We start from the raw sequence: 13,748 nt of genomic DNA on the forward strand, positions 1-13,748 counted from the left end.
TTCTCATAAAATCTGAAAGAAATTTCCTTCGGGAAATCTGAAATTTTCAGATTTTGTTCTCTGAATTCAGAATTTGGGTGGTTGTTTCCCACTTGAAGGGGCTGAATTTTGGGCCCAGAAATTTGAGATGGGCCTTGGAAAAGAAATCTGAAATTTAATGCAGAGAAGGGGAGGCGGTAAGCTAGGAGAATGGGCTCTTATTTCCTAATAGAAAAGGGGGCGGGTGAGAGAATTGGTAAGGAATTGAATTCCCTAAATCAATGATTTGATTTAGGAAGTAATTGAATGCCTTGGGGAATTAATTCCCAATTCATTATGAAGGAGCCGGCGGCATGCATGAAACAGGAAATTAAAAGGATTTTTGTTCCTGTAATTAATCTCCATAGACTAGGGAATTAATTAGTAGAGCAAGGCAAGGGGAAATTTGGGCTTATGATTAGGAATTTAATCAAAAATTGAATTTTAATTTCAGTTTTGGTTAAATTAGGAGGGAATTGATTTGAATTTTAAAATTCAAATCAATTGCCTCCTAATTTAACCAAAACTGAAATTAAAATTCAGTTTTTGATTAAATTCCTAATCATAAGCCCAAATTTCCCCTTGCCTTGCTCTACTAATTAATTCCCTAGTCTATGGAGATTAATTACAGGAACAAAAATCCTTTTAATTTCCTGTTTCATGCATGCCGCCGGCTCCTGCATAATGAATTGGGAATTAATTCCCCAAGGCATTCAATTACTTCCTAAATCATATCATTGATTTAGGGAATTCAATTCCTTACCAATTCTCTCACCAGTCCCTTTTCTATTAGGAAATAAGAGCCCATTCTCCCAGCTTACCGCTTCCCCTTCTCTGCATTAAATTTCAGATTTCTTTTTCAAGGCCCATCTCAAATTTCTGGGCCCAAAATTCAGCCCCTTCAAGTGGGAAACAACCACCCAAATTCTGAATTCAGAGAAGAAAATCTGAAAATTTCAGATTTCCCGAAGGAAATTTCTTTCAGATTTTATGAGAAGATAATAGGAGTTTTCCTCCTGAACACCCTTTCTCCTCATCCCTGAAACCTGAATTTTCTATTCAAAACTTGAAGAAAATTTTCAGTTTTTGTGAGATATTTGGAGTTTGTCCATCTACCATAGCAAAGCCGCTTTCGTTCTACATCAGCCCCTCCCCCATTTGAAATTAAATCTTAATTTCAAATACTTCTCCCTCCAAATTTCACAAATCCTGAATTTAAATTTCAGGATTTGTTTTCAAAACCCCTCCCCTCTCTCTAGAAACCGCCGGCCCCCTCCCTTGGCTCCTCCCATTAAACCCCCATTCAAGACATTAATTCCTATGATTTGAAATTTTACAATTCAAAACAATTCCCTCCTAATTAATCAAATCTGAGATTAAAATTCAGATTTGGTTAAATCCCTAAACATTCCACTATACCTAATTTCCCCTAACCCGCCGGCCCCCTTCCCCTTGGAAATTCCGCCGCCCCTCTCTTCTTACCCTTCCTTCTTCTCAATCTACAAGTGCTCTCTCTTACCACTACATATTTCCTCTCTTCTCATTGGAGTTCTCTCCAACGTCAAGCATGCATGGCGGATCTCGAATTTGAGTAGGGACTTGTGTTCAACTCCGACGGAAGCCTCAACATCCTACGATCTCCGTTCTTCGATGTGGGATTTGAAGACGACGCCACCGTTAGAGATTATTTGGATCGAGTTGTGCCTACTCTTGCGAGCGTCATCGACCGCCAACTTCCAAACTACGATTGGAGCCTCGACAGTAGACCATTCCCGCCATCCTCGCCACCGTCAACCTTTCCGTGGCTCAAGGCCGTTGGGGTTGCTACCGTCCTCGTGGCATCGTTGAGTATGCTAAAGACCTTCTTCCGCTAAGCCCTACTTGAGTGTGAGTGAGCAAGGCAACTCATTGTGAATTTTCTAAACATTAGCCATTGGATTATATTTTACTCCGCATTTGTCTTATTGTAAGAATTTCAAGATCTATCGCCAATTGTGCCCAAACATCAAGATTGTAATTGCTTATCATAATAACTTTGACAATTGAAAACTCTTGAACCTCACCTCACGATACCTTAATCTTAAAATTGGCACACTTTGTGATTCTTTATAAATTTCACGTGCAATTCTTGATTGTTTCACATCATCTTGGTATCAGAGCATGGCTAGCATGCTTTACTTGTGCTAGATGCATCCTAGGAATCCACTTTAACTTGTCCTTAGTGGTTTGCATGTATAACATCATTTAGATAGTTTTATTTTCTGTTTTCCTGCTGCTGTCCAGAAAAATCTGCATTAGTTACTTCATCTTACATTAGCATAATCCCTTGTTTAAGTGCTGCCATCTTCCCCTTAACATCCGTAATAGTCTAGGCCACTTAGACAATTGCTGTCCACTAATTTTCTGCACTTAGTATAGCCTTTTGGGTGAGTTTTAGGTAGTGTTCACTTGCTCTCCTCGCTTTAGAACCCATCTAAATTGCCTAGATAACTTCGCCCTTCATATGTGCTTGCTGCCTTGAACTTTCCAGCTGTTGTGGGTACCTTTTTAGTGAGCAAACCAGTGTAATTGGCTGCTGCCCTTGATTTAGGAAGTCTCCCTAGTGTCCCCTAGCACCCAACCATGGATCCAGCACACATATAAGTAACTTTAGATCTGATAGTGGGCCAATTGGATACAGTCACGCAACAAATTAGGGATACCCAAACGAATTTGGCGGAGTTTAGACGCCACACGAGCGATAGGCTAGACAACATCGAGAGGATAGGAAACCCGACCATCTACACCCCCTCTAGACCCCACTCTCCTTATGGCGAAGATAACCGAACTGATTACGGACCTCCTAGAGACCACTACCGACCCAATCACCGACCCAACCACGAACCGGGAGAACGTGACGCACCTTGGAGAGACAACGATACCCAACTTCTTAAGAGTATTAAGATAGATGCCCCGACATTCGATGGTACGTTAGAACCCCAAGTTTTTCTTGATTGGCTCAAAGGAATGGATAGCTATTTCAAGTGGTACAATATTTCGGAAGAGAAAAATGTTCGATTTGCTGAGATGAAATTGACTGGTAGAGCCAACAAATACTGGACCAATATAGAACACATGCGAGAAACGCGATGAGAATACCCCGTATCTGACTGGGGAACAATGAAACAAGAATTGAAGCGGAAGTATCTTCCCCCCTCTTACTACCCTAGACTTTTGGATCCCTGGAATAGGTTAACCCAAGGTAGTAAGCCTGTTAAGGAATATATCTCAGCCTTTGATGATTTTATGATTCGTTGTAACGGTGAAGAGACCACCACCCCTGCCCAACTGCTGTCTATGTTTAGAGCTGGATTGAGAGAAGACCTTAGGAATGAACTTTTTGCCAGAGGAGTGAATACTTTTGAAGCTGCCTGTAGTCTCGTACTAGACTTAGAAGAATCTCGGAGCCATGTTTCTAGGACTCAAGACTCTCTAACCAACCCATTCAAATCTTTCTCTAGCCAACCTTACAACAAACCCACGGGACCCTCAGGTAGTCGACCTTCCCCTTGTCAAGACCAACCTAGAACGGATTATAAAGGTAAATCACCTGAACGGGTGACACCCAAGCCGGCACTAAGTGTTTTAGATGCCATGTGTACGGACACATTGCCTCTCAGTGCTCCAACTCGTTTAAGGTCATAATAATTGAAGAAGTGACGGAAGAAGAGGATGATCCGGAAGTTGAATTAGTTCATCATATGGACGACGATGAGGAATTTTTCAACGATGAGGATACTGCTGTGATCCACTGTCTTCAAAAGATAAATCACTTGGATCTGCAAGTCGTTAGGTGTGCCTTCTCTCAGCCTAAGCCTAGCGACGACTGGCGAATAACTTCAATCTTCTACACTTTCACTAAGATTGGAGGCAAGAATTGCAAAGTCATAATAGACAGTGGAAGCTGCATTAACGCCGTATCTTCTGCTATGATTTCGAAACTTCAGTTGAGGATCACACCCCACCCGAACCCCTACAAAGTCGCTTGGATCAACTCGACCACCTTGGAGGTGAAAGATAGGAGTCTCGTTCCTATTGAATTCATTGGATATAAGGAGAAAATCTGGTGTGATGTTTTGACTATGGATGTAGGTCAAATCATCCTTTGCCGCCCTTGACTGTTCGACAACGACGTACACATTTATGGACGATCAAATACATGTGTGTTTGAACACGAGGGTAAGAATATTAAACTCCTACCCACTCAGCCTAAGTCTACCAAAGAAGAAGTTAAACCCAACTCCCTTAAACCCAACTCCCTTAAACCCAACACGGGCTTGAACTTATTAACGGCCAAAGACTTAGGTACGGAACTAGAGTCAGGATCCCCTCTTTACGCGTCAGTAGCTCGGGAAGTGAGTGTCACACAAGAAGAACCTATCCCTGAAGAAGTGAGACCGCTTCTGGAAGCTTTTTCTGACGTCTTCCCAGAAGATTTGCCCCACCAACTGCCTCCTTTAAGGGATATTTAACACGCTATTGACCTAGTGCCTGGAGCTTCACTGCCAAATCTGCCCCATTACCGAATAAACCCTGCTGAGCATGAGGAGCTCAAGAAACAAGTGGATGAGTTGCTACAACGTGGATTCATTAAGGAAACTCTTAGCTCGTGCGCTGTCCCTGCCCTTCTTACCCCTAAGAAGGATGGGTCGTGGAGAATGTGTGTTGATAGCTGTGCTATTAACAAGATCACGGTCAAGTACCGTTTCCCGATCTCTCGTTTAGATGACATGCTAGATATGATGACTGGAGCCACACTTTTTTCTAAGATTGATCTCAAAAGTGGCTACCACCAGATTAGGATACGCCCGGGAGACGAATGGAAGACCGCCTTTAATACCAAAGATGGATTGTACGAATGGACGGTAATGCCTTTTGGTTTGAGTAACGCACTTAACACTTTTATGAGAGTAATGATTCAGATCCTTAGACCGTTCCTTGGAAAATTTATGGTAGTATACTTTGATGATATCCTGATCTATAGTCATTCGGTGGAACAACATTTGAATCATCTAAGACAAGTTTGTGAAATTCTGAAGAATGAACAAATATATGCCAGTTCGAAGAAATGCACATTCATAACGAATCAAGTAACCTTTCTTGGTTTTATTATTTCTTCCCAAGGCATATATGCTGACCCCGAAAAAGTGCGAGCAATCAATGAATGGTTCGAACCTAAGAACATTAGAGATGTTAGAAGTTTTCATGGACTAGCCACGTTCTATAGGAGATTTATCAGAAACTTTAGCACTATAGTGGGTCCAATAACCGACTGTCTGAAGAAAGGAGAGTTTCACTGGACGTCCTCCGCCACCAAGGCTTTTGAGGAAATAAAAATGAAGATGGTTGAAGCACCAGTCATGCGACTGCCAGACTTTTCTAAGGTTTTCGAAGTGACTTGTGACGCATCTGGCATAGGCATAGGAGGAGTATTATCCCAAGAAGGACACCCGGTTGCCTACTTTAGCGAAAAGTTAAATGACATCAAGCAACGATACTCCACCTACGATAAAGAATTTTACGCCATCATTCAGTCCCTCAGATATTGGAGACATTACCTACTTCCCCAAGAATTTGTCATCTTTTCAGATCATGAAGCGTTACGATATATCAATTCACAGAAGAAACTTAATGCCCGACATGGGTGGTGGGTTGAATTCCTGCAAGAATACACGTATGCCATCAGACATAAAGCAGGATCTGAAAATAAGGCTACTGATGCCTTAAGACGTCGAATGATGATTACTAGGGAGATGAATACTGAAGTAATAGGTTTCGAGCGACTTAAGGAAGACTACTTGGACTGCCCCGATTTTAGAGAAACCTATTCTTCTCTAGCCACTGGAGATGAACGGATCATAGGAGATTTAATGTTGGAAGATGGATGTTTGTTTAAGTCCCAAAAACTCTGTATTCCCAATACTTCACTTCAAGAATTTCTTGTTTGGGAATTACATGCGGGTGGTCCAGTGGGTCACTTCGGACAAGCTAAGATAATAATCGCTGTTGAAAATAGGTTTTATTGGCTGGGTCTTAAGAGGGATGTTAGTAGATTAGTGAAGCGATGTCACACCTGTCAACTGGCCAAATAACGAAAATAAAACACCAAGGTTTAAAATTGCGTAAATAAGCCTCGAGGCGTTTTTCGTCTGTGAGGCGAGGCGTAAGCCTCGAGGCGGTGTGAGGCGTAAGCCTCACCGACGAAGAAATTGCGTAAATGAGAATTTAAGGGTTTTAGCAAGTAAAAAATAGTAAGATTCTATTATACAATAAAAACATCTAAATGACAATTAAAATTAGGGGAAAGTAAAAAAATAGATGCAATAAAATCATGTCCCAAAGTACATAACCACAAAATATTAGTCTATCAAAACTCCCAAAGTACAATTAAGAAAGAACATATAAAATCCAATCATGTCCCATCACTAAATGGGTCTTCAAGGGAATCTTCTCACCCCTTCCTCCTCTCCTATAGAGTCCAATGTCTTCCAATCAAAGCATGCACTCATGAAGAAGTAGACTAACACTAACAACTATAACTAAAGATGATGAATAGAACAATATGCCGGACTGCCGGGGGTCCAAGGGGGCGCTGCCCCTTGGCGGGGTTCGACCTGGCATGTTCCTTAGCAATACCGAGTGGTACCGAGCAAGTTCGTAAGTTGTTTTTATGGGAAGATACCGAGTGGTACCGAGCATGTTCCTTAGCAATACCGAGCATGTACCTAGCTGTACTGAGCGGTACCGAGCATGTACCTAGCAGTACCGAGCAAATACCTAGCTGTACCGAGCATGTACCTAGCAGTACCGAGCAAATACCTAGCTATACCGAGCATATACTGAGCGGTACCGAGCATATACCTAGCAGTACCGAGCAAATACCTAGCTATACCGAGCATATACTGAGCGGTACCAAGCATGTACTGAGCGGTACTGAGCATATATTTGAGGCGTACGCCTCAGCCAGAATTGCGCAATTGCGCCTCTGAGGCGCGCCTCAGTCCAAGTGAGGCGTACGCCTCTGCCAGGAGAGGAATTGCGTAAGCCTCGAGGCGGTTTTTGGTCAAATTGCGCAGAGGCGCGCCTCTTATTGCGCAATTTTAAACAGAGCAAAACACCAGCCTTTACACACCTCTCCATGTGCCTAATAAACCTTGGCAGGATGTTAGCATTGACTTTGTCTTAGGGTTACCCAAGACCATTAGGAAGCATGACTCAGTATACATAGTCGTAGATAGATTTTCTAATATGGTCCATTTTCTCCCGTGCTCCAAAACTTTTGATGCTTCTAGAATAGCTAAGCTGTATTTTAATGTCTCAGCTTACCTAAGACCATTGTTTCAGATAAGGATGTGAAATTTACTAGCTAATTTTGGAAAACGTTATGGCACAAAATGGGGACCAAATTACAATTCTCTACTGCTTTTCACCCCCAAATGGATGGTCAAACCGAAGTAGTGAACATGAGTTTAGGAAATCTTTTAAGGACCTTGGTAGGAGAAAAAATATACGGGACTGGGACTCTAAGCTACCTATAGCTGAATTTGCCTACAACAACTCTGTGAACCAATCTACGGGTCTAAGTCCTGCTGAAGTCGTGTACATCCACCTACCTAAACAGCCCATTGATTTGATTCTCATGAGTCCTAAGGTTAGAATCTCAGAGTCTGCTCTGCATTCACATCTCATCTTCAAGAATTGTACAAAGAAATAAATAAAAGAATTCAACAAAGTAATTCTCACTATAAGATTAATGCTGATCGTAAGAAGAGATTTAAAGAATTTGAAATTGGAGATTTTGTTTTGGTACGGATTCGCCCGGAGCTGTTTCCTCAAAGAGCCGTTAAAAAGTTACATGCTAGAAGTGCGGACCCCTTTATGATAATCTTGAAAGTAAACAGTAATGCTTATGTGTTAGACCTTCCTGAAGGCTTTAATATGAATCCTACGTTTAATGTTGAAGATTTAGTAGCTTTCGAGGGACCCGAGTTTAACCCTGATAATCCACTTCATAATAAGCCTTGTGAGAACCCACCTAGTGAGATCCCCAGCCTACATCCACTCCCCAATTTACCCCATTTTCCCATTGCGGAGAAGGTCGAAGCTATACTTGACGATGAAATCATTTCCACGAAGGAAGGTGGACGCCAACGGTACTTGGTGCATTGGAAAGGGAAGCCGGTGACAGAGGACACATGGATCGATCGAGAGGAGCTACAGAGTTTGGACCCAGATCTCCTAGAGATGTACGAGAGCTCCAGAGATTTTTACTCGACGGGGTCGAGCTCTGTCCCACCTGGGGAGAATGATGAGAACATCGATCAGAGGTTCAAGCATGTGTATCGCCAGAGATAGCGCAGATCGATGGCCACGATTCAGAGTTTATATTTCTAGATGTTTATGCATTTTATTTCTTGGAGGCTTCCTATTGTACCTCTAGTTTGAGTTGAGTCATGTTGTAGCCCTGAGGGCAATTTAGTCTTTGTATTTTCTTTCATGTTGGGACCTATATATAGGTCATTTCTATTGTAATGAGGTTAATGAATATTTGAATGAAATTTGTGTTTTGTTTCTACTTCTTCCTGCATGAGAGCTAGAGAAGGGAGAGAGCTCAAAGGGAGCAAATCGCAAGGCCCACCAGTCGTTGGAAGAGTCCGCGGCTCGTGGTTAAGTTATTCTATCTTCTCGTTTGTGTTTTCCTCCAACCACTTCCCCTCCACCACAAGAAAATTCATTCAAAATCCTTGGGTTGAAACCGAGCCTAGCCTTTGCCGCCGCCTCCTTGGAAGCCAGCCGCCGGCCACTCCCACGGCACCGGCCGGCCACCTTGCCGGCGACCTCCCCACACCCGTCCAACCCATCTCTCCGCAAGTTTCCAAATTTGAAATTTGAATTTCAAATTTCAAATCCTTTCCTAATTTGGAATTCCAATTTTGGAAAGTTTCCATGATAAATTCCAATTTCAAATTAATTTAAATCGGAGTCTTTAAATTCTATTTCCATATCATCACTCCAAATTGGAAACCCTCTCCTCTCTCTTCCCATTAATCTCTCTCTCTTCCCCTCTATACGCCGCCGGCCCTATGAGGCTCTTCCCTCATTGATTGCTCCATTAAGCCCCTCCCTCATTTGAAATTAAAACTTAATTTCAAATACTTCTCCCTCCAAATTTCATAAATCCTGAAATTAAATTTTAGGATTTGTTTTCAAAACCCCTCCCCTCTCTCTAGAAACCGCCGGCCCCCTCCCTTGGCTCCTCCCATTAAAGGCATTAATTCCTATGATTTGAAATTTTAAAATTCAAATAAATTCCCTCCTAATTAATCAAATCTGAGATTAAAATTCAGATTTGGTTAAATCCCTAAACATTCCACTAAACCTAATTGCCCCTAACCCTAGCCCTCTCCCCCTTGAACCCGCCGGCCCCCTTCCCCTTGGAAATCCCGCCGCCCCTCTCTTCTTCCCCTTCCTTCTTCTCAATCTACAAGTGCTCTCTCTCACCACCACATATTTCCTCTCTTCTCATTGGAGTTCTCTCCAACGTCAAGCATGCATGGCGGATCCTGAATTTGAGTGGGGACTTGTGTTCGACGCCGACGGAAGTCTCAACATCCTACGGTCTCCGTTCTTCGACGTGGGATTTGAAGACGATGCCACCGTTGGAGATTATTTGGATTGAGTTGTACCTACTCTTGCGAGCGTCATCGATCGCCAACTTCCAAACTACGATTGGAGCCTCGACAGTCAACCATTCCCGCCATCCTCGCCACCGTCAACCTTTCCGTGGCTCAAGGCCGTTGGGGTTGCTAATGTCCTCGTGGCATCATTGAGTATGCTAAAGACCTTCCGCTCAGCCCTACTTGAGTGTGAGTTAGCAAGATAACTCATTGTGAATTTTCTAAACATTAGCCGTGGGATTATATTTTACTCTGCATTTGTCTTATTGTGAGAATTTCAAGATCTATCGCCAATTGTGCCCAAACATCAAGATTGTAATTGCTTATCATAATAATTTTGACAATTGAAAACTATTGAACCTCACCTCACGATACCTTAATCTTAAAATTGGCACACTTTGTGATTCTTTATAAATTTCACGTGCAATTCTTGATTGTTTCACGTCACATGGCCTGTAAATAGGTGAGATATCAAGGGTAAATGGGGAGTGGTTGGATGGATGGCCAATAATGAACCCCTTGATCATGGATCGTTCGTCAGGCATTTGGAGGCCTTAATGATTTTGGAATTCAGTGATCTTGGGCTCGTTGGGCTTGTTGGATTCGTCTCGTCGAGCCACTCGATTTGACTATAAGCTCGTCATATTTGGAAACCGTTTGGTAACTCAAACAGTGGTACGAAGCTTCCAACAGCGCTTCGGGTCCTTGATTTGGGCTCATTTGGGCTCGGATTGAGTCGAATTTGGTGTCATTGGATTCGTATTTCCGAGACGCTCAGTTTGACTATAAGTTTGTTGAAATCGGAGTTGAGATGGTCTCTGAATTAATTTTAGAAGTTTCCAACTCGATTTTGCATCGAGATTCGTGCCCGATCAAGATAATTTTTTGATGGCGTATCACATGTAAAAATTAAATTTAATCTATATATTAATAAATTTCTTCTTCCTTTTTTATACTTATGTAGTGAATGACAATTCTTCGGGTGTTTTGCAAGCCTCGTTTTTTTCATGTGGAATCTTAATTTTAACAATTTTATATTGAGAAAGGATCAAAATGGTTCCTTGATTCTTTATGAAGAACCAAATGATTTCTCTTTAATATAGTTGGGGACTATTTTTGTCCTTCTTATAGAGTGAACAAACCATTTTGATCATTTTCTCAAATTATATTATTGTTTGGAGTAAATTAAATGCGTTTTCTTATTTCACATTAAAAATGATAAATCTTTATCGATATTACAAGTTGAGATATTAGGAATTTTGATCTTTGGTATGTTTCTTTGTGCATATCATCCTAAATTTGTATTAGTAAGCCTTCGACTCTAAAACTTCTTACATCAGCCTATAAAGAAAAGAATTATAAGTTTCCCAAAAATATTCATTTAAAATTGAAGCAGCCCAAATTGAAATGGATCACGAGGAGGAATTATAAAGTAGATAAAAGTAGTTATCATAGAATTTGTGGTGAGTATGATGATGAATTAGTTCATTTTCTGGCTATTGTTCTGAATACTTTATGCACATCGTGCTCCAAATATAATTTTGAAGTCCTTTGACAATGTCCAACCTCAGTCTGATTTCTTTCTTGTGGGAATGAGCAGGTATGAGTTGTTTGTTGGTCAGCCACCATTTTACACAAACTCAGTGTATGCACTTATTCGACAAATTGTGAAGGTCCATCTGTTTCTATATCTTTGAGTTCCATTCAAATACCAGAAGTTGATCTAGAAAATATGATATACACTTTTTTAGTACTTGTAACAGGATCCCGTGAAATTTCCAGAGGATATGGGCTCACATTTTAGGAGTTTCTTGAAGGGCTTACTTAACAAGGTTATTCTTTTATATATTCTTTCAATGGTTTGCATGAATCCATTTTCCGATCATAGTGTCTATCAGTTGTAAATTGGTTGTAACAGGTACCAGAGAAAAGGCTATCTTGGCCGGCTCTATTGGAGCACCCATTTGTCAAAGAAATTTCAGAGGATAATTCAGCCTTGGTGAGTTCTGCCTTTGAGCAAATTAAATCTTAAGCAATAGCTAGTTTCACGTCAAGTAACTATTGTTTTGATCCTGCTTTGAATGCAGTTTATTTGCTTGTGAATTTACATTAGGAAGTGCAGGGGCTTGCTAATGTCTCCAGCAAGGGATTTGATGTCACCTGCAGTAGAGAAGAAAAAAACTGCATTCCTGATTTAGCATCTGAATCTGCTTCCAATAATACTTGTGATGATTTTCTTGATTATTTCATCGATTTCTTTATGTTGGAAACACTTTTTCTGGACTTTGAATTTACCTCATAATTTGTAATAGGTAAGGGGAACTCTTCTCATCTTGAATGTGACAAAAATGAGAACCTCTGCTCCGATGTCCATGTAGACAGCCCTGGTCTAGCTAAAAATAGTCAATATGATGAATCTTCATCATGTCATCGTTCTCCTGAAAATTCTCCATCAGGTATTGCTCTCTTTCATGCATCAAAAGATTGCAAAGTTTCACAATGAAGGCCATTTTATAATCCATGTCAGTACCTACTTAGTGACATTGAAGATTCAGTATTTGACTGCCAGAGTACTTGTTTGGCTCTTTCCCTGACTTCAGATGGAAACAATGAAATATGTACTTGACATGCAGTCATATATAATAAAACACAGGCTGATGTCAAGGAATAAAAGCTAATAATTTCCATAAATGAGATTGAAAATGTCAGTGCTTTCTGCTTGCTGATTTTTTTTTTAAATTTTCTTTTGCTTTCCCCTTCCTTTTTTTTAACCTTTTTTTTGTTTTCTTGTTCTAATTTCTCATCCAACCCTTACCCCTATGTGCAAGCTGGTACCACCAGCAACAGAAGCACCACCAGACACAATGAAAGTTTCTTTTGGCTATGATGCCACTCACGTTGGTTTCCTTTTTCTGCTTTTGGATTTGCATCCTTTGTGCAGCGTTAGATATTTGTACTGTCAATTGCTTGCTCTGTCCGCCACTACTTGGTCTTTTGTGGTTGAGACAAATCACGAATCATGCCTACTAATAGTTTCTTAAAGAAACACAGCACTTTATGGAACAAAATTTTGAAAGAAAACTAGAACTACCGCAAAGTGTCTGTACCAGGAAAAAAATCCACACTCAGACTAGATACTGACGAGTTGCTTATCATTTCCCTTTGATGTACAAACATGGAGACGGCAACATGAATACGACACAACACGGACACGGAACACGTCAATTATTAAAAATATAGGACACAGACACGGGTTGGACACGGTATTATAATTTTTTATATTTTAAAAATAGTGTATAAAAATTAAATAAGTATAATATTAAAAATAATTTAGAAATAATAAGTCATTTAACTAGAATTTGTGTTTAAAATAATTAATATTAGGATGTAGAGAATTCGGCATCGATGTTATGCAGTAAATATTGGGTGTCGATGTCAAGAAGACATTTGTCATCGATGTTGAAAGGGCATTGGTCGTCGATGTTAAGATGATGTCGAACAAAGATCAGTTGTCAAGTTGTGAGTGTAGAAATTGTTAACGCAGAGTATCAATGTTAAGACAATATTAAACTTTAATGTTGAGATGATTTTGAAATATCAATGTTGTAACGACGTCAGACGAATATCTACGGCCATGATTAGACTATTTTATTTTTGAGCTTTTAGTTGTTTTTGATTTATTTATGTATCTTTTCCATTTTTACTCTCACTTGAGAGAGTAGGCTTATATGACCCTAGGGGGCACTTTTGTCATTAGACGTGTCATTGTATTTTGGCTATTTAATTGCCTCTCCTCCTCTTTGGAGAGTATGATGATTATAATGAAATGAAAAATTCTGCACTTTGTTTTCTTGGATAGTTGTGAGTTCTTGTGAGAATCGGAAGTCCCGTTTTCAGGCTCGTGGTTCATCTCCACCTCAAATTCGCTTGCTTTCTTCCCTTGCTCGTGGTTCAATCCATCCCAAAGTAATTTTGCTGATTGCTTAAATTAATTTCAGATTTCCTAATTGCTCT

General features: G+C 40.6%; 1 protein-coding gene across 2 annotated transcripts in view; it reads left to right on the top strand.

Moving 5' to 3' along the window:
- The window catches only part of LOC110091966 (serine/threonine-protein kinase TIO), a 60,446-nt gene that overhangs the window by 27,957 nt on the left and 18,741 nt on the right, over nucleotides 1-13,748 (top strand). For both annotated transcript variants that reach the window (XM_020816282.2, XM_020816287.2), the window contains exons 9-13: nucleotides 11,335-11,407; nucleotides 11,498-11,566; nucleotides 11,653-11,733; nucleotides 11,848-11,959; nucleotides 12,047-12,190. In XM_020816282.2, the coding sequence (XP_020671941.1) occupies nucleotides 11,335-11,407; nucleotides 11,498-11,566; nucleotides 11,653-11,733; nucleotides 11,848-11,959; nucleotides 12,047-12,190 (479 nt within the window). The remainder of the gene's footprint in view (nucleotides 1-11,334; nucleotides 11,408-11,497; nucleotides 11,567-11,652; nucleotides 11,734-11,847; nucleotides 11,960-12,046; nucleotides 12,191-13,748) is intronic.

This window comes from Dendrobium catenatum, unplaced genomic scaffold, assembly GCF_001605985.2.
Source record: "Dendrobium catenatum unplaced genomic scaffold, ASM160598v2 fragScaff_scaffold_743, whole genome shotgun sequence".
Taxonomy (NCBI): Eukaryota; Viridiplantae; Streptophyta; class Magnoliopsida; order Asparagales; family Orchidaceae; genus Dendrobium; species Dendrobium catenatum.